At 40.1% G+C, this 21,923-nt stretch overlaps 1 protein-coding gene across 2 annotated transcripts in view; it reads left to right on the top strand.

Moving 5' to 3' along the window:
- The window catches only part of si:ch211-26b3.4 (connector enhancer of kinase suppressor of ras 2), a 576,848-nt gene that overhangs the window by 384,836 nt on the left and 170,089 nt on the right, over positions 1 to 21,923 (top strand). For both annotated transcript variants that reach the window (XM_043704404.1, XM_043704405.1), the window contains exon 12: positions 4,159 to 4,397. In XM_043704404.1, the coding sequence (XP_043560339.1) occupies positions 4,159 to 4,397 (239 nt within the window). The remainder of the gene's footprint in view (positions 1 to 4,158; positions 4,398 to 21,923) is intronic.

The following is a 21,923-nucleotide window of genomic DNA, read 5'->3' as shown; positions in this document are numbered from 1 at the left end:
GGTGTAGTGGACATTGAAGAAGGTTACCTCAGAGTACAACAAGATCTTGATCAGATTGGCCAATGGGCTGAGGAGTGGCAGATGGAGTTTAATTTAAATAAATTTGAGATACTGCATTTTGGGAAAGCAAATCTTAGCAAGGATTATACACTTGGTCATAGGGAGTGTTGCTGAACAAAGAGACTTTGGAGTGCAGGTTCATAGCTCTTTGAGAGTAGAGACGCAGGTAGATAGGATAGTGAAGAAGGTGTTTGGTATGCTTTCCTTTATTGGTCAGAGCACTGAATATAGAAGTTGGGAGGTCATGTTGTGGCTGTATATGACGTTGGTTAGGCCACTTTTGGAAATTGCATGCAATTCTGGTCTCCTTTCTATCGGAAGGATGTTGTGAAACTTGAAAGGGTTCGGAAAAGGTTTACAAAGATGTTGCCAGGGTTGGAGAGGTTGAGCTATAGGGAGAGGTTGAATAGGCTGGGGTTGTTTTCCCTGGAGCGTCGAAGGTTGAGTGGTGACTTCATAGATGTTTATAAAATCATGAGGGGCATGGATAGGATAAATAGGCAAAGTCTTTTCCCTGGGGTGGGGGAGTCCAGAACTAGAGGGCATAGGTTTAGGGTGAGAGGGGAAAGATATAAAAATGACCTAAGGGGCAACTTTTTCACGCAGAGGGTGATACATGTATGGAATGAGCTGCCAGAGGAAGTGGTGGAGGCTGGTAAAATTGCAATGTTTAAAAGGCATTTGGATGGGTATGTGAATAGGAAGGGTTTGGAGGGATATGGGCCAAATGCTGACAGGTGGGACTAGATTGGGTTGGGATATCTGGTCGGCGTGGACGAGTTGGATCGAAGGGTCTGTTTCCATGCTGTACATCTCTATGACTCTAAATGGTTCAGTCAAATCATCTTTTATTCTTCTAAACTCCAGCAGGTACAAGCCTTACCTATCCAATATTTCCACCCCCCAAATAAAAAGGTTTAATGTTCTATTCCATTGTAAATTGCGACTTCGATTTGATGTTATTATTAACCAGTCATAGTTTAGCGAGCTGTAAAGACCCTGTATTTTTGTTTGTGGACTAAAATAGGAAAAGGAAAGTCCTAAAAATGAATGATTGTGGAAAAGTTAACTCATTTTCCTGACGCTCATTGTTAGTGCTATTAACACCAGTATTTGCTTGAAGAGTTGCAAAGTTTACTGCAAACAAGCTGGAGCCAGGGCTAATATATCAAGGGAGATTTGATCAGTACCAACTAGCTGATTGATTTGTGGAATAGTGAGCAACTGGTAATGACAAAGGCCTCCCTGTCTGCTAACAACCATGTTATTGGCTCTCAGGTTGGTGAATATCTTGTAGGTGTGAATGTTTGGTTAGAAGCTATCAGACTGCTGAAAAGGTAGGTGCTGTCCTTTTTCTCTGTAATGTGTGTGTGTGTGTGTACGCACACATGTGTGAGAGAAACTTAATAAAGACTTTTTAACTAGTAGAGTTATATGTTGATAGTTCATCATTGGTTGTTTATAATAAATAATTATAGTTAAATATAGAAACCCAATCCATGCTTTCTGTCCACCTGCATTTCCAAAACATGTAAATTGGGGAATTCTGTGTACTTGGAGAAAGTGAGGACTGCAGATGCTGGAGATCAGAGCTGAAAATGTGTTGCTGGAAAAGCGCAGCAGGTCAGGCAGCATCCAAGGAGCAGGAGAATCAACGTTTCAGCCATAAGCCCTCCTTCCAGCTACCAACCGGATCCATTCCTCCCATCAACCAATCATGTCATACCCTCTACCTATGTTCACCTATCCCTACCTCACCACTCCACCACCCCCAATTCTCCATCTACACCCACTCCCACTCCGGCCTATCACCCTCACCTTGACCTCCTTCCACCTATCGCATTTCCAACACCCCTCCCCCAAGTCCCTCCTCCCTACCTTTTATCTTAGCCTGTTGGACACACTTTCCTCATTCCTGAAGAAGGGCTCATGCTCGAAATGTCGATTCTCCTGTTCTTTGGATGCTGCCTGACCTGCTGCGCTTTTCCAGCAACACATTTCCAATTCTGTGTACTTGTGCAACATGTAAAATCTTTAACTTCTGCAATGATTCTGGAAATATTCATAGCTCTTAGCATGATTTCTAGCATGCCAGCTGAGTGAGAAATAACAAAGCACACAAGTAGACTCAGTTAGAGCAAAGGAGTTTCTCTCGTATACAAACTGGGGGACTTGCAAATATGACCCCCGAAATAGTACTGTGCCCCTACTGAGAAGAAAGTGTAACTACAGCCTGCAAGTGTATAGTTCCAATATTATAAATCCATCCATTATACATTGTGATATATGAATCTAAAGCCAAAAACGTGGCAAAACATGACAAAATGTATTCTTGGCAAGAATTGCACTCAGATGCAACATTTTAATATAAATGACTAAATAATATGTGTACAACACATATAACTTAAGATATAGAGGAGTGGACGGTCTATTTTATGTTAATTAAATGAGGAAATCAATAACCTCGCATGTGTTAGAACTTTTGTCACTCTTGTGTTAACAGTGGTTGGGTGTGTAGCACCCTCATCTTTGAGTCAGCGCTTGTGGGTTCAAGTCCCACTTTAGAGACTCGAGTCTATAATCACAGCTGCCACTTCAGTTCAATACTGAAGGAGTGCTGCAGTAACAATGTTGCTATCTTTCAAATGAGACTTTCAGTGAGGACCCATCTGCCCTCTCAGCTTTACTCTGGAGATCCATACCATGCGGGACTGTTCTATGTTCTATTAAAGAGCAGGGACATTCTTCCTGGTCAATATTTGTCATTCATTCCGAACATTATGCAGACCATGCTTTTTGGCTCTGTATCTCATTACTGTTAGTGTGACCTTCTGTGCCATGTTTCTCACATTACAACAGTACTTAACACTTCAAAAGTAATTCATTGGCTGGCGAACACTTCAGGACATCCTGTGGTTGTGAAAGGCAAAATGCTCATGCGCGCCTTTAATTCTTATGGTAAGAATTGCATTGAGCCCAGCCAAAATAGTATAACAAAAGAAGTAACAGAAAGACAAATCTTCTTAGTTTTGTGCTCAGTGTTTGACTGGATAGGCTTTGAGCACACCTCAGCTAGTACTGTCATATCCAGCAGTTTTGTGACAAGTCGAGCAGAATTGTTTTCCTCAAGAGATTACCCTTGTGTCTAAACCGAGGTTTGTCACTCATCTGAAGATGCATGGGCACAAATTCACTGAGTACAAGATAAGAAAAATCCAACATGAGATGTCCATACCCAAAGAGACAAGTAGCGTGCTTGCTAGAAATCTGAAATAGCAAAAACTAAAAGCTGGGAAAACTCAGCATGTCAGGCATCATCCATGGACAGAGATATGGTTAATCTTCCAATGAGAGGTCATCAAGCTGAAGTATTAACTCTTTTCCCCACCACAGATGCTGCCTAACCTGCACAGTAGTTCCAGCAATTTCTTTTTTTGGTTTTATTATGAGTTACCCAAAGTTATCTTTCATGTTGGCATTTTAAATGTTTTGAACTGCCTGGGGCCAAGGAGAGGCTGAAAGCATCCATGAAGCAATCCAGCAGAGAGTGATGCCCTAACTGCTATGGAATTGTGTAGAAAATTCATCATGAGTGAGAATTTCTTTGGAAATCTGGAAGTGAGCACTGTTGTAAAATTATTTCGGGTTTTCTTTGTGCAATTGATTTTTATTGTTAATATTCAACTGCATTGCTATTAAATTTGTGCCTAAAATAGAACATCTCATCTGATCATGGTACAGGAAATGATTATAAAACAGCGTCTATAACTAATACATATCACGAACTGAACCACAGTTTGCTTCCTTGAGAACAACTTGATGAAGTTTGAAGATACATTTGATGGTGAGAATGTTTTACCAGTGTCTCCAAAATAACTGTTTTTATTTGGTTGCAACGGAATGTTTCTTGGTTGGGTGGTCGCTAAAGCAGCTCAAAGTAGACGGTTGTGGGCTGCAGTGATGTTGCTTTGTGGTTGACTGAACACTGAAAGGAAGTGATGCTTCAGTAGTGAGTTTTACCAGCTTGTGCATTCCGACGCATTTGCAAAAGAACTTATCACACTGTTGTGCTTTTTTTTTTCCCCTCCTTTGACCCAGAGGATTCGCTTCTACGGTATCTGAGCGATGATAAGATTCTGATCATTCAAGAGGAGCCTATGACACAGAGGGAGAGCAAGAGAGATACAGGCAGGAGTTCAAGGAGAAAGAAGAATCCAGGAAGCCCCAGCTACCCAATTAGTCCCTCTGTATTGACAGCCCCTGTGAGGCTCGACCCCACCTCTCAGGACATCTTGAATTTTCCACTACCTGAAAGCAACACAGTACCCCTCTACCACGTAAGTTATTATATATTATGGTTTGGTCTTCCATTCATTCCTATTATCCAGCTGATCTATTTCCCTGGCTCAAGTCAAGCATATGTGTTGTAACTTATTAGCTAAGTATAGCAAAGTGTTTGGAAGTATGTTCTGAAGCATTTCTGCACAGTTTAAGTAAAATAATCTCTCTTTAAAAGTGCAAGGGTAGATTTGAAGGTTAGTGAGGACACTTACGCTTACAGAACACTATTTGGCACCTTCAATCAGAAGTTATTTGAATCTGTAGCAGTTTTACATTTTCAGTCCCACTGAAGTGCCCTCAAGGAATAAAAAATCCCGGCCTCGCTTCGATATTGTGTTACTGATAAGATTGCCAAATACAGTATAATTAGTGCTTTTTATAGCTGAACTGTCACCAAACCCTCACTAGCGTCAAACAACAGCGACTGGTGTCATCTGCATCCAGTGCATCTAACTGGAATTTTAATGGTGATTCATTGTCTGCCTTGTAGTTTAATTGCACTTTTAAAGCCAGGGTTATTTAAATCGTGAGCAGATTTGGTTGATGCATTGCATTTGTAATATGCAAAACTCGACTGGGACCTTGTGTTTTATCTAATTTGCCGAAGGGCACAGTGTTCAGCTCATAGTATGGGGAAAGATCGACAATGTTCAAATTGTTATAGGAAGTGAATCTTCAAGATCTCAAGCATGAAAGGCTAGGAACTACCTTTGTGATGGCCAAGTGTTCACACAACTTTCTTCTCCCTCCATTGTTTTCACTGAAGTATTAATCAATGTAAAAGAATCAGCATCCCCATTATTATTGTATTAATGTTAATATTACTAATTTTAACCTCTGGTCTATATTCTGACAAAGTTCTGAAATAAAATCGATTCACTATTCCCTCCCACCCCACCACACACCCACATGCACACATACACATATAGGTTTGTGGGGTGAATTTGTACTTGCAGAAATAGATTTTACTTTGCTCAAAAACTGCATGAATCCATGGAAGATTCTGTAAATCTGTTTTTTACATTAGAATCAGCCTGACCATTGTGGCACAGACAGCCTCACACAGGGAAGCTCACACCTTCAATACATTATCTGAGCCGACATGACACCAATTGTTAAAGTTCACTTGAGAATGTAAAAAAGAGTTTTAAATTTAAAAAAAATTAAAAATTAAAAAAAGTTTTGTGATTTACAAAGAAAGAACTGAAACCAACATGGTCATTGTCACAGATGAGAGACTTAACAAATAATCCAGGTCTTTTTCAATATATAATTTCAGTTACATCACACTGTAAACTTTTGCTATGCATTCTGTGCCTTAAAAACTTATTCTCCTCAACCACCTGATGAAGGAGCAGCGCTCCGAAAGCTGGTGCTTCCAAATAAACCTGTTGGACTATAACCTGATGCTGTATGATTTTTTACTCTATTCAAAGAAAATTAGTTAACATGACTCCGAGAAACAAAACCAGCAAAATATTGATCAACTCCGTGTTATGGAGTGAATTAAGGATGTCTAGTGGGATGTTACAAGGCTGTAGAATAATTAAGACAATTCTTAAATGCTCAACTCAATGTGTTTCTACCTTTGTCAGCAACCCGAGATTTTGTTGCTGTTAATAACACTGCCGCAAAACCTTAATTTGGCTGAAATGCAATTATTTTTGGTGCCTTCTATTCTAGTTCCTGTTTTGTGTGATTTTCGGCCTTGTTTTGAGCACTGCTGTTCATTCTTGTCCTTTTTGTGGCTGCTTAAGCATAGATAAATATTTATTCTCAATCAACAGCTAAATCAGATAATGTGGGGTTATGTATCTCATTACAGTTTGTGCCATCTTGCAACACATCGAAAATGGTCACTGGGTTCCAATAACAGAATCATAAATGAGACAACACAGGAGATCACTGAGCCAATCATCTCTGTGCCAGCTATCTAATTAATCTCAATCCCTTTTCTCACAGCCCTGCAATTTCTTTTCCTTTATAATTATTTATTGAAAGTTACTGATTCTTTGTTCTTATACTCCTTTTAAATTTGCTCCTTCTGGTTTATATTGCTTCTTCTCATTCTTCCTACCAAAAACCTTTGCTTCCTGCTTCCCTGAGTTAACCTTCACATGCCGTCTATTTCACCAGACTCTGTCCTCCAGGAATACTATTTTCCTCACTGTTTGTTCCATTTCACTCAAAAACATTGAAGCTGCTCCCCAAGTCCAGCTCCATATCAATTTGAGAAGGGATTCTAATAGCAACCGCTGTGAACCATACTGAACATATCACTCCAGTTTGAACACCAGTCATTCACAGATACACTCTGCCTTCTGCTTCTTGGCCAATTTCATCCCTACTGCCACTGAACCTTTACTTTTAGTGTGCTTTAATTGTGCTAACGAATCTGTTCATTTGTATCATATTGAATGTCTTTTGAATATCCTTGTACACTGCATCAACTGCACCCCCTTATCATCTCCAGTATTTCATCAAAGACCTCAATCAGCATGGTCAAGTAGGATTTATTTATAATAACTCTCTATTGACTTTCACACCTGACTCCTTACCTCTGCCAGCCTTGTAAAGTGGTTACACTCAAGCAATGGATAACCAATTATCTTTCTCAGTGACACCAGCAGCATACCCTTCTTTCGTGAAACTGATGCAGTGTATTCATGTAAAGGTTGTTGTCAAGTCCTCTGCCTCCACAAAAAGACGAAATCTTTGGTTTCCATTTGGATATGTCCTTCCTTTGACAATCCTTTAATTATTTACCCCTTAGAACAGAACGGAGTTCAACTTGAGAATAATTTACGTCAGCCATTCAGAGGCAGAATGAGATAATTTGACTGTCGAAGGAGGTATAATGTGGGGCTAATTCCATTCAGTTCTGGGATTGTCAGGAAGCCTTGCTGGTGATAAATGTTTGCTGGAGTATTGCAGCCCGCACTCATATTTAGAAAGGCCCTCGAATTTGAATTACTCGCTATTCATGTAATACAATTATAATAATACACATTAATGTTACCTGTTGTGATCATCTTGACAGCAGAGAGTAATTTTGCACTCCACTGGAGTAAGGAGTGCAGGTAGATTGGAGTCTGAGAATAGTCTTGAACTCCAGCAGTCCTCATGTACATTATCATGGCTCTGTGCTGGGAGTAAGGTCTCACACAGCGACACATCTTTGTGTCTGCTGTTGTGCTGCCTTCTTAATAAAAGCGCACGATATTAGGTTTGCTTCCTGCCACACAGCGCTGATCAGCACCTCTCACAAGGTAACAAGACACAAAGGAATCCATTTTCTGTGAGGTCCATTTTGGAAAATTATACTTAATTTAAATAAGTTACCTAGAACCTATTTGACTAAATGAGCAGTTGGTTATGAATAGCAATTGTTAAAAAAGAAAACAGGTTAGTCATTGCTATTTGTCAGCAACTTAACCAATAATTCATGTTCTCGTTATTGCTGGTCTTCTTTCTTCATGGCTTGTCCAAGCTGAACATTTGTAAAATGGCTATTTTTGTCACAAACCTCTGAGAGAGAAAACAGAAACAGCACTTTGACGCAATGTATTCGTGTAAAGATTGCTGTCAAGCACTTTGCCTCCAGAAAAAGATCAAATTTTTGGTCTCTATTTGGATAAGTCCTTCCCGATGAAGGGTTTATGACCGAAATGTTGACTCTCCTGCTCCTCGGATGTTGTCTGACCTGCTGTACTTTTCCAGTGCTGCCTTTTTCAACCCTTTAATTATTTACCCCTTAGAACAGAAATTATTTCAACTTCAGAATAATTTACTTCAGCCATTCAAAAACAGATTGAGTTAGTTTGGCTGTTGAAGGAGATATAATGTGGGGCTAACTTCAGTCAATGGGTAATTCAACAATTGTAATGATATATTCTGTGAAAAGCAGTATTATATTATTCCTTAGATTGGCAAAGCTACAAAGTTTCAACCCCTCCAATTCTATTTGGCTACAGTCGCAGTTTTGAAATTGAACCAAAGAGCTTGTGTTGATATAGTGCCTTACACAACTACAGAATATCCAAATTTTGGATTAGTGGTGCTGGAAGAGCACAGCAGTTCAGACAGCATCCGAGGAGCAGCAGAATATCCAAAGCCAAGTAAGTACTTTTGAAGTATAGTGACTTTGTCACTTGCATACAGAGAAGCCTCGAGCACAACAATGAGACAAATAGCCCCTTCCAAGTGCAGAATCTGAATGTTGCTGAAAACAGAGAAATTTTGCTGAAGCTTTTCATCTCATCAGGACAAATGCAAGAATACCAAACTTCAAACAGTCACAAAAGTTTCTACTTTGGGAGAAAAGTGTTCTGATTGGCTCAACCAACCTTGCCAATCATTGTTGTGGAGAAAACATTGTATTTCTATTAATTGACTAAGATCTCAGGTCATTCAATAAAAACACAAGGCTTGAACTTATTCCTCTTGTTTACTTGCCCACTCGTCTCTCTTTTCAGCAATATTGACTGACCAGGTGTTCTGATTATTTAGTGATTTTGGTAGTCGGACCTCTTTTCTTTCCTTGGGAATTCACACATTAATATATTTACGGAATAACTTCTTAAAATTCACCTGCAAGAAATAACCAATTGTGGAATATCTGTTTACAACTCAAAGCATTAATTTGTAGTGAGAATATTCTAGCCCAATTTGACGTGTAACGATAGTGTTGACCTGTAGGAATAAACCTTGTCTTACTTGGACTGGACATAGCTAGGTTCTCAAAACATTTCTTTCATTGCAATTTAGTCTGACTGCTTCATTTGGAATGTAATTCATGTCTTCAGCATGTCCTGGTGTAAGTTGAACATGATGTATTCAGATTTTTCAACTGTGCCTTGAAATGAGCATCATTAGTGGATACATGAAATTTCCAATCACGTTCTGGGCGTTTTCAACACTTACGACCTAATCATTTGATGATGAACCTCAAAGGGAAATGTGTGTGTGCATGTCTGAAAGTAGCAAGACTCCTGTGTATTCCCTGAATATAAGATGCAAAGCACCAGCTGCTTGCTCCTGTTGTTACAGCAACAGGCAACATGAGAGCAGTGGGTAGCCTGGAGCTGTAACCTCTCATATTCACAATAGACCACAGTATAGACACCAGGAAGACAATTGTCCCCTTCCACCAGAGTTAGTTGACTGCCCTAGTTCTAGGACTGTGTTGAGCTGGGAAAGACCAGGAGTTAGCTGAGTGCCAACAAAGGAAACTGCAAGGAAGACACTTCACAATTGCCCGTAGAGATTGTGCTTTCATTTAAGAATGTGCTGGATAGATAACTGAGAGCATATACCGGGGAACCTTTACAGATTAAGGTTACAACATTGGTTCCGGTCTTCTCTGAGAACCAGCTGGTTCAGTTCCCATTGACTGTAATAAAAGGCTCAGGCCCAAGCCTGATGGGGTGAATTTGGCTGGAAAAGATTCATGTAGATTGGCTCATTTTTCGATTAGTGCACAATAGGCAGTACCACTCATACTGATTGTGAAGCCTAATGAGTCAGTTTGCCTTTGTGGGGATTTTAAACAAACTGTAAACCATTTCTCACCGTTGGATAAATATCCAGTCCTTCACAGAGAAGAATTATATGCAAAGCTGGCAGGAGGGCTGTCCTTCACGAACCTGGACATGAGCGATGTGTACCTGCAATTGCGATTAGATGACATATGTTACAATTAATACCCATAAGGGTTTGTACCAATATATCAGACTACCATCTGGGGTATCGTCAACCTGTGCAATTTTTCAGCAGATGATGGAGAACATTTTACAAGTCTACCCATGTCACCTTTTATCCAGATGATATGCTAATAACATGGAAGGCCAATAAGGAGCACTTAGAGAACTTGGCATAGTCCTTAGACATTTCTCCCAGGCGGGCATCTGTCTAAGAAGGCAAAGATGTGTTTCAAGTGACCTATTTAGGCTACAGAGTCGGTGATACCGAGTTACACCTGCTGGAAGATAAAATTGAGGATGATCAAATGTTCCTTGGCTCCCACGTCAGTATTAGAGATTAGGTCTTTCCTTGATCTGGTGAACTGTTATGGAAAGTTCATATGTAACCTGGCCTCCTTCCTGGCACCTTTGCATCAACTCCTTGAAAAGGATCAGCCTTCGAAATGGCCATGTGGCTAAGCCATAGCTTTCAGGGAAGTGAAGAAACAGCTATCATCCTCGAAAGTGTAGGCACATTACGATCCCAAGTGAAATCTGATATTGACATGCAATGCCTCCCCGTGAGGCATTTGGTGGTCCAATGGAGAGGAACGCCCAATAGTGTACACATCCAAGGCTTTGGCTAATGCAAAGTGTAAATATGCCCAGATGGAAAAGGAAGGTTTGGTGGTCATATTTGGAGTCAGGAAGTTCCACCAGTACTTTTACAGACATAAATTTGTAATAATAATGGACCACAAACCCTTGCTAGGTCTACTTAAAGAAGACAAGGCCGTGCCACCTATAGCTTCAGGCCAAATTCGATGGTGGGTTCTAATTATTAAGTGCATATAATTACAAGTTGGAGTACCATCCAGGGCACCAAGTAGCAAATACTTCACTGATAGTACCGCCACTAGAAGAGTCCATAATGGTAATGGCTAACAATATCAGACTTCGGACACAGAAGGATCCGATCCTGGCAAAACTGAAACAGCTGGTGGTGATGGGGGATACAAAAGGACCATCATAGTCCGAAATGAAACCTTTTTGGACCCAGACAAACCAGATCACAGTAGAGAATGCTGTATGATTATGGGGAGCAAGAGTGATTGTCCTGAGCAAAAGTTACCATCAGACACTGGCTAAACTCCACAGGGGTGATCCAGGGGTTTCCAAAATGAAGATGTTGGTGAGACATTATATTTGGTGGCTAGCATTGGATGCAATCATAGCTGCACTGCTGGGGCAATGCCCAGAATGCCAACAAGGTCAAAACTTACTACCAGCAGCTCCCCCACTTCTGTGAGAATGGCCGGGTAAACCTTAAACTTAGTTACATGTCAACTATGCAGGATCATTTCATGGACTCCACGTTCATAGTCAGTGTGGATGCCCTCTGAAAGTGGCTGTATGTGTGTAGAGTTCATTTGTCAAACAGGGGAACAACGATAGAAGAACTGTGCACATCTTTTGTAATATGCAGATTCCCGAAAATGTTGGTCACAGATAATGGGCCATCATTTACCAGCAGGGAATGTGAGTGTTTCCTGAAGTTAAACGGTATTCGACATATAGGGACAACTCTATTCCATCCATCATCCAATGGTCTGACAGAAAGAACAGGCCCATCTTTGAAGACAGACTTAAAGAAACAGCCTTCAGCTTCACTTGATACCAAACTATCCTCGTTCCTATTTGATTATACGACTATCCCTCATGCAACTACAGGGATAGCTCCAGCAGAGTTGCTAATGGGGAGAAGAGTCCACACCGGTTAAATCTGATCTTCGCAGACCTGGTGTGGGAGAGAGGCTGAATGACATCAAGAATGCCAATGCTGGATAGAAGACTTCACTAACTGAGAGGGGCAGTTTACTTCTGGGGATGATGTTTGGTGTGGGAACCACGGGAATGGTTCTGCATGGTTGATGTGAGGTCAGGTCCAGTGACATATAAAGTTCGTGTCGGTGCGACGGTTCTGGACAAGCACGTGGACCACGTGAAAGCTGCAAATTTGCAAATGAAATAAAACCAAAGCTGCCTGATGCCTTGATTGCCTTTCCAACTGTTCCAGAACCTGTGTGTTCTCCATCTCCATCAAGCATTGAAGATACCTTGGAATATAAGATGGGCATAGCTCATATCACCGTCTCGATGTCTTTGTTGCCTGAAGAGGGGAGCCAGAGGCAGGTTACTTTGTGTTACACGCTGCCTGTAACTGAGGCAAAGTTGGTGGAACCTGGCCAGGTGCTAAAATGTCCCAGGAGGAGGTGAAAAAAAAAGAACCAGTCTGTGTCCTCCGGCACAAAGTGAGAGGGATGTAGTGATCGTAACAGGGTCAGCCAAGTGGACCTCATAGAATATGAGTTCCCTAATTGTGGGTGTTAACCTGGTCCAATCAAGGAGCCCTGGCTGACAGATAAGAACAGGCATGTCAGAGGTTCTGCTCACTCCGAGAGCTGGCTCTGATGGAACTGGATCAGTGTCAAGGACTCTCCATGTGTAAATAATGGATGATTTGGTGACAAGACACTGGCCTCTCCGGAGTTATATCAAATGCGAAAATGAATCAAAAATTTAAAATGAAACAAAACATTTTGAGATAACCCTTCAAGCTCTTTGAAACATTCTGACAGTAAGCACTTATCCCACCGGCCATGGTTTCTTGACGTATTTTGAATTAACCAGCATGGTTGCGAGTAAATCAATTGACAGATCATGCAAACAGCATGGTTTTATATTCCATTTGTTATGAAAAGAATAGGAATTGTAGTTTCAAATGTCTGTTCGTACTATTCTGTACTAATGACAATACACATGGACAAACAGTTCACTCCAGTTATGTTAATAAATCTCATTGGAATTAGATTTGTAGAATGATATCGCACAGAATGTGAACAATCAGCCCCCATACTGGCTTGAATAGACCAATTAATCTCACAATTCTGGTGTTTTGGGGCAGTTCACCTGAGGTTTTCCCTTCAGATATTGATCTAATTCATTCAATTAATGTTACCAGTGAATGTGCTTCTATTACCCATTCAGGCAGTGTTTTCCAGCCACAACTCCTTGATGTCTAAAACATGTTTCTTCATGCTTGCTGATTTGTTTGCCAGTCACCTTAAGTCTATGTCCTTCTGTTTACCAATCCTCTTGCCACTGGAGACACTGACTATGAACATTGAGAGGTTGGAGGGAAAAAAAAACATTTTTTTCCAGTCCCTCCATATACATGGAATGTTTTGTCCAGTCCAGTTTCACTCGTCTGCATAGCGGCAATGTTCCCTTATCTCATGTAACAGACTTACTGCAAGCAATTTCCCAGGCTTTTACAAGAATGTGTCTTTTCTGCTGTATAATCTTCCTTTGACTATTATTTTCCTACTTATGGGTTTATGAAGGACATTGGTTTCCTTTTATATTTGTCACTGATCTATTGTCAGACACTGTCTTTGCTCCTTTTAGTTCCTTTTTTTAGATGATCTCTGCACTTTCTATTTTTGGCTCAGCTCTTACATTTTTCATAAGCCTCCTCTTTATGGTTTCTCTTTAATCGCTATATCTTTAATCATCTGGAGAAATCTTGCTGCGTTATTTCTTTCCATCTCTTGAGCAAGTGTCTCCTATGTAACTAAATCATCTCCTCGTTGTAGGTCTGTCTTGCTGTTCACTCACTGTTTCAAATACAGTTGTCTGATTTCAATCTAACTTGGTCAGATTCTTTCCAGCCCAATGAAGTTTGCCCCTCTCCAGCAAAGTATTGTTATGTTTGATTGTGCCTTTTCCTTCTCAATAGTGATTCTAAACTTGACGATATTATGAGCATTATTCTTCAAATGCTTTCTCATTAAAACATGCTTCACATACCCCACTCTGTGCCCAAAACCCAATCCAGCAACGCTTCCTTCTTTGTTAAGCTGGAGACTACATTATGCATCTTTCAGGAATTCTTTGCCCATTACTCTGTTACTGTAGCCAATCCATTTTAGAATAATTGAAGTTCCCCCATTGTCACTTCTCTGTACCTCTTCTCTCATTTAGTAATTCGCAGGCAAATTTTCTGCTTAATCTTTGGCGATCTATTGTCTACACTCAGTCGGAGTGAAATTAGTTTTTAAAAAACATTTATATTTTGAAGTTGAAATGATTTATCAAACTGTGTAAGAATGATTGAAGTTGCCATTTTGTGAATCAGTGAGATCAGTGCAAATTGTGCAATAAAGTGTGAGACTGAAGCAAGACATCATCAGTCAAATCAGGCCTTTTTTTTGTCATCAATCACATCAGTCATGTGACTGAAAATACCCTGAGGAGAGAATCCAGAAAAATGAATGTTGTAGATGAGAGTGCTTGCTAGCAGAGTGAAGCTCAGATGGATAGGTCAAAATGGTGGAACAGGAACGAGCTTTATGCTTTAAGTTGCCTGCCACAATTGCAGATTACGCTGTCAGAAAATTTTTAATCGTAATTAAAAACTTTTTTACTAACTAAAAAAGTCATAGGTTTGAATCAAATTGAATCAGTTATGTTGCTTTGTATTTAATTTCTCACTTGTTTTACACTCAATGTGTTATTTAAACTGTCTTGATGTACTGAAACACCTTAGTGTTCTTATGTACTGGGCTGTGAAATTTTTGTTACTTCACAGTACAAGGGAAAACCAGAATTTAGATTTTCCATTACAAAATCATTTTTTAAAAAAACTGTTCAATCTTCCTAAAATATTCAAGCTTTTGGTGCAAAATCATTTATCTATATCGCAGCTACCATGACTCATAAGCAAAGGAAATACCATTGTTATCCTCAAAGAATCACAGAAGAATGCTCATCATGGCACGTTCATACAATTCTGCATTTGAAAGACTTTTTTAATTTTAAATGGGTTATACGTCTGAACAGAGAATGTTACACAAACATGTTAAGAGTTCATCTACTATTCTTGCCATTACTCATTGTAAGGATGCAGTATTTACAGTAAGAATGCACAGCAACAAAGTTCAGCATGAATTCTATTTGGTTATTTCCCTCCATGATGGTCATTTACAAGTGTCTAGAGTTGTCTTAAACCTAATACATGGGAGGTCAAGAGCAAAATTCTACTGGATGTTATTTGCCTTCACTTCAGTCATTAATTTTCTTTGCTCTTCTTCTCAAATTCTGACTCACGCAGGATCAGTTAAAATTACCCTTGACTACCTTCATCCTCAAATCATAAAAAGAGATGATCCACTTTAACAGAACTCCTGTAGTTCACTTTTTCTAACATGGTACATAAGCGACCGAGGCTAATAAATGCTCCTGATTGTTTCCCATATTCCTTCAATATTCCTCCTTTCAAACAATTAATTCCATTAATCAAAAACAAAAATTCTGGGATCTGCTTCCACTGTAACTTGTGACAGTGAGAATTCTACATTCAAACAAACCCCTTGTAAAGATATATGTTGCAACCTCCCCTTTAACTCTTGTAACCAGCTTAAGTCTGTGCCCATTTGGTCACAATTTCATCAACCAGCGGAATATTTATCCTATCCTGACACTCTGACTGTTGAGGATCTCAATCAGGTCACCTTCAATCTTCTTAGATATAGCTGAAAAAGTTATTTCCATCCCTCTTCATGACTGATCCACCTCATCTCTGGTAACACCGAGTGCACTGGGAGGATTTGAAGTTGAAGAGATGTAACTAGCTCCCATCCACCACCACCCTGCTCTCCAGGGCTGACTTCATCCTCACCTGAAGAACAACTCTTCCTGCTTTCAACTCACTGCATTCAAATAAAAGGTTTTGGATTGAATGCTGAATTGGCAAGCCACATCCTTTTTACTGTACACAAAAGGCAGCTGCTGCCTGTGCTTAACCAGCCTCAGATTGTAGTGTCCAACATAAGATGTGACTCTGCTATTGAACAGCATTTTCTAAATAATACCAACTGTGCTAAAAGTAACACTGGAAAGCAATTAAAGATTATCGTTGGATTTGCAGGGTGATTGATTTGCAGTAGGGTTAGGGTTAGAATCGGCATTTATTGACACTGTTCTTTGGAGGCGAAAGGAATACGTGCATACATTGTACCTTTTTTCAAAATGGGCAATCCCTCCTGTGAGCCCATGACAATACCCCGATGCATGAAAATAGACTTGGTTTGAAATTAATCAGTCAATGAAGACAGTTAACAGTTCCATACAAACCATAGTAAACCATTTCAGCCTGATGAGGTCAGCCTTCCTGTTCATGTCACTTTTTAGCAATGTTGATGTTTTGATCCATATCACTGCTCCATCATTGTCGAATGTCCTGGGGCTCCCTTCCTAACCTTAACCCTCTTGTAGCATCACCTGAGAGCTAGCATTTCAAGAAGGCCCACTACCAACATCCCAAAGGCATTGAAGAGGGACATTGAGTGTCAGTGTTCCCTGTGACTCCTACATCGTCAAAGGTCTTTTTATTTTAGAGAGGAAACACTGGCAATATATTCTCCTTACTAAACATTAGATTCTGGTAGGTAGTACTGTCTTTTAATTCTCTTTCTCATTGCTTTCATCGCTCACCTTTTACCAGGATGTTGCCTGGTATGGAGGAAAGATCTTATGAGGAAAGGCTGAGGGACTTGAGGCTGTTTTTGTTAGAAGGAAGACGTTTAAGAGGTGACTTAATAGAAGCATACAAGATGATCAGAGGATTAGATAGGGTGGACAGTGAGAGCCTTTTTCCTTGGATGTTGATGGCTAGCACGAGGGGACATAGCTTTAAATTGAGAGGTGGTAGATATAGGACAGGGGTCAGAAGTATTCTTTACTCAGAGAGTAGTAAAGACCTGGAATGCCCTGCCTGCAACAGTAGTAAACTTGCCAACTTTAAGGGTATTTACATGGTCATTGGATAAGTATTTGGACGAAAATGGAATAGTGAAGGTTAGATGGGCTTTAGATTGGTTTCACAGGTCGGTGCAACATCGAGGGTCGAAGGGCATGTTCCATGCTGTAATGTTCCATGTTCACACAGATTCTGAGCATCTTCATAATGGAATTGCTTTTTGGTTCCCTTTCCATTGATTTCTGTAGTCAGTTGTACTGCTGTAATAATAGAAAAGCTGTAAGATAAGTGCACCGAGGTCCACTTCTAATGACTACTAAAGATTTGGTTCATTGTTCTCCATGGAACTGAATCTGCTCTGTTGCTGTAACATCAATGGAAGTGTGGCAGGAAACTTGGCTATGCACATGCATGAACTGTTCACTGCTCTCTGTTCAAACGTACAGGAACAGAGTGGCTGTGACAAAATGTACAGTCTTGGACCTTTCAAAAAGAAGATTCTGACAAAAAGTCTGTCACCAGCGTTTGAAAGCTGCCCTTGTTTAGCTCCATGCTTCCAATTACACATCAAGAACAGAACTGAGAAAAATAGTAAAAGGTCCTTTGGACTGATGGAGCCAACATTTCAAAAAAATGAATAGGTCAACAGGTAGCAATCCCACTAAAGTGCTGGGATGCACAACAGGTACTGAATTGTACTCATTTCTCTTTTGAATACAGTGACATTTTTAAACAGACAACTAAATCACTGCTCAGCCTCACCTTGTCAATCTGCTGCCTGGAGTATAAGTATGAGAGCAAATTCTTGCTGCTTCTATTTTGTTCCATTTATTTCTTGCCATTCAAAATTTATATTCTGCATGAAATCCTACCCTTTCAGTTGATTACCTTTGGGGATTGAAAAACATTTACATAATTTTAATAAGTCTGCAGAGAGACAGGAGGACCAGCTTGGCACTGAGGTGCTTTTTTCTTTGAGCAAGATGGAAATATATTTTCCTAAAGTAAGAGCCAATTGTTAGAGCAGAGTGGATCGGGCTTTTGTGGATTCTGCATCATTATCTTCTCAGGAAAGGAGTTTCTTTGTCTTTGCTTGTTTTCAGGATCTCATTCTTCAAAAATGAGTGTCATGGGAAAGACAAGGGTTACTCTTAACAAGGTGGTAGTGAGCCTCCTTTGTGACCCACTCTGTCACAGTTGTGGCAGGGTGCTTGATAAGTAAGGAGTTCCAGAATGTTGCCTTCGCAAAGAGAAAGGAATGGTGATACATGTCCAAGTCAAGAAGTTTAACAATAATGGAGTATCTATGTACTCCCTATCTTTGACCTTCCAGGTGGCAGAGCTTGCAGATACGGGTAGTGCTGCCAAAGAAACCTTGGCTGTAGCTGCAATGCAGCCACAAAGATAGTAGTAGAAGGTGGTGAATGTTTGCTTGCACCTTGTAAGTGATGGAAAAGCTTTGGGGAATTAGTTGATTACCTACTTGCAGAAGAATACCTAATCCCTAACATAGATTTTTAAAGAATCCCTACAGTGTGGCTCAACAAGTTCATACCAACCATCCGAACAGCAACCCACCCAGATACATCCCCTACGTTTACTCTGACCAATGCACGGAACCTACATATCCGTGAACACAATGGGCAATTTAGTATGGCCAATTCACCAAACCTGCACCAAAGGAGAACATACACGGGTAGAGTGTACAAACTCCAAACAGACTGGGGTTGGAATCGACTGGGGTCCCTGGTGCTGTGAGGCAGCAATGCTAACCACTGAGCCACCATGCCATCTCATGGTTTGGGAACTACCACATTTGGGTGGCTAGTCAATTTGATTTTCTGATAAGTGTTGAAATAGGGGAAGGTTGCTCGACTCTCTTGCTGGAGAATTTAATCACTTGGTAGGTGTATTAGAAAAAAGACTTGTGTGTTGCACTTTGCATGATCTCACGATGTCCTGAAGCACTTTACTTGAAGTATTTTTGATGCATTGTGACTATTGTGAAGTGTGGTGAGAATGTTACTTCATTTGCCATTTAACAGTCCAAGCCCCCATGTTGTCCACGTATTTTGTGTGTGGGTGTGGACAACTTCATTCTTTGAGAAATTGGGAATGGAACAGAATATTGTGAGATCATCAGCAAAAGGTTTTTAAGTGGAAGCCTCTGTTTATTTGATAAATAGGATTAATATTTATTTTGCATTCAATCTGTGGTGCAACCTTCTCTTTATACAAATTGAGTGAGAACTAAACAAGCATTTCAATTGAGAATTGCAATTCATGATTCTAAGACCAGTCCATCATTCCTCCTGTGCTGATCCTGATGAAATGCTTACTTTAAATGCCTATTCAAATGAGAAAAGAAAGACCGTTCATTAACACTGGGCATCTCAAAGTACTTTACAGCAACATACTTCTCTTTGTACTTATTTTCGGCAGTGAATAATCACTATTGCAAGAACTACGACAACTAATATGCTGACAGTAAACTTCCACAGCCAGTAATATGTTTTTATAACATTGACTGAGGCATAAACATTGGCCAGGAGACTAGGGATGACTGGGGGAAGTGATGACCTAGTGGTATTGTCACTACAAAATAGGAACTCAGTTAATGTCCTGGGGACCTGGGTATGAATCCAGCTACAACATGTGATGGAATTTGAATTCAATTTTTAAAAAAATGGAATTAAGAATCTACTGATGACCAGGAAACCATTGTCGATTGTCACAAAAAAAGCGCCTAGCTCACTCATTTCCTTTAGAGAAGGAAATCTGCCTCCTCACCTAGACTAGCCTACATACAAATCCAGACCTACAGCAATGTGGTTGACTCTCACTTGCCCTGCTTAGAAAACCACTCAGTTGTACCAATTGCTATGAAGTCTCAATAAAGAAATGAAACCCAATCTAGGCATTGGAAAGAACAATGGTGAAAACAGCCCTGTCAACCCTGCAAAGTCCTCCTTACTAACATCTGTTGCTTGAGCCGTCACTGTTGCTGGGTCAAAGTCCTAGAATTCCCTACCTAAAGCCATTGTGGTCAAACTAAAGCACGTAGACTGAAGTGGTTCAAGAAGGCAGCTCACTACCATCTTCTCAAGGATAGCTCGGGATGGCCAATAAATGCTGGCCCATCCCATAAGTAAATTTAAAATAAACTCCTCTATTCAACCAGCAGACAGATGTGGTCTAAGTTGAGCAGTTCATCTGACATTTGGCACCTTTAGCAATGCAGCACTCTATCCATAGAGTATGCCAGTGCCAGGTTTATTTTGTGCTCAGACTCTGGAGTGAGACTTGAACCGAGAATCCAGTAATTCAGATGTAAAGCAAAACACTGCAGATGCTGTAGATCTGAAACAAAAAACAGAAATTGCTGGATAAACTCAGCAGCACTGGCAATATCTGTGGAGAGTTCTCTGCTATCTCCCAACAGATGCTGCCAGACGTGCTGAATTCTGCACGCAATTTCTGTTTCTGTTTCGATTTAATTCAGAGGTACAAGTGCTATCAGCTGACCCAACTCAGTGCATTTATTTAGACGCCAGTGAAACAGATTACACTGAACCAAATCTGTTGCTAACCTTACTCTTTTTACTATTAGCTTACGTGCATGTATAATGTTTAGGCAGGTTAAGTAATTAGTGGAGAATTACATTTCATTGCTTGAAGCTTCTGTAAGACACAGTTGTTCAGTTGCGTGTGGTTATGTGTTCATTAGAATTAGGTTGAAAGTGATTTTAAAAATCTTTAAGATTAATTAGAAATCTTTTGAATCAGATGTTGTACCCCAAGTGGAAAGAACAATAGAACAGGTGCATAGCTCAGTGCAAATTTTGACTGTTTTCACATTTATTTTTAAGATAGACAACCATAATCAATATACCATTTCAAGAACATTTCAAGATCAGTGATATACCTCTCACTGGAATCTTTCTGTTGCTTGAGTCATTTTAACTCATTTGGTTCTATGTTTTATCATGTTTAAGTAAAACCAGTGATGCAGAGAGTTTTGAAAATCTGCGGTACTCAGGAATACTTGAAGTGCCTCTACAGTAGGCTCTATGGAGCTATGGTTAAATCTGAAGTGATGTTTACCGTGTACTGTTGTTAAGCATAATGGGCACATCCCCTTGCATTGTCTATTGGCAACAGATGCTGAGAACAAAATACAGCTGGTAATTTGCAAGTAATTTGCTAGGAATCTCATCTGTGTGTATCAATAGATCCGATGAGAATATTTTGTACTTGCAAAACCTGTGTTTGTCCCATTGATTCCTCCTCATAGCATTTTCAAACTGACAGCCAAAAAAAATGGGAAATCTCAATGACAGGGCTTTGTTTCAGCTCAGTGTGTGTGCGTGCAGTGTTGCACAGTTAAAAGACAAGACTGAAACGCGTCCTGGTTTTTCGGGCCTCTGACTGCTACTGCCTAAGCTCACACTGTTTTTGAAATGTTTCATGTTCCCTCTGTGACATCTCTCCTGCTCCACCTCATCTGGGAGCTTACCATGGCAGCCCATGTACTATTGTGATCCATCAGGGCTACCCTACAGCACTGCCCTGCCAAATACTTGTACAGATATAAACAGAGGCATGATAACATTGTTATGGATCGAAGAACCAAACATTTGTAATGTCTGATTTTGTGAATAAATCAAAAACTGAGTTAAATTAGCTTCTCACCTCCTCCATCAGCAATGCAGTTGTTTGTTAAATTGTTCTAGGAGTTTTATTGACAATTGTTGCTGTATTTATTAATCCAACTTACTGAAGTCAGTCATTAAACAAATATTTCATGAATTTGATTCTGTGTTCCCTTGCCCTACATCAACAACTTAATTTGTCACAATTTGGTGTCCTATTTTTCTCTTCCATTTATTGTTTCCTATACCTCTGCGTGATTACTCTAACAATGACTTACAAGGCTCAGTAGGTTTGGTTATTGTAGCCTTTCCTCATAAGTTAAGTAGTGATATTAGGGCTTAGCCTCATAGTTCTTTTCTGAATTGTTT

The sequence above is a fragment of the Chiloscyllium plagiosum genome, chromosome 15, assembly GCF_004010195.1.
Source record: "Chiloscyllium plagiosum isolate BGI_BamShark_2017 chromosome 15, ASM401019v2, whole genome shotgun sequence".
NCBI lineage: Eukaryota > Metazoa > Chordata > Chondrichthyes > Orectolobiformes > Hemiscylliidae > Chiloscyllium > Chiloscyllium plagiosum.
This window is presented reverse-complemented; position numbering and strand designations above follow the sequence as displayed.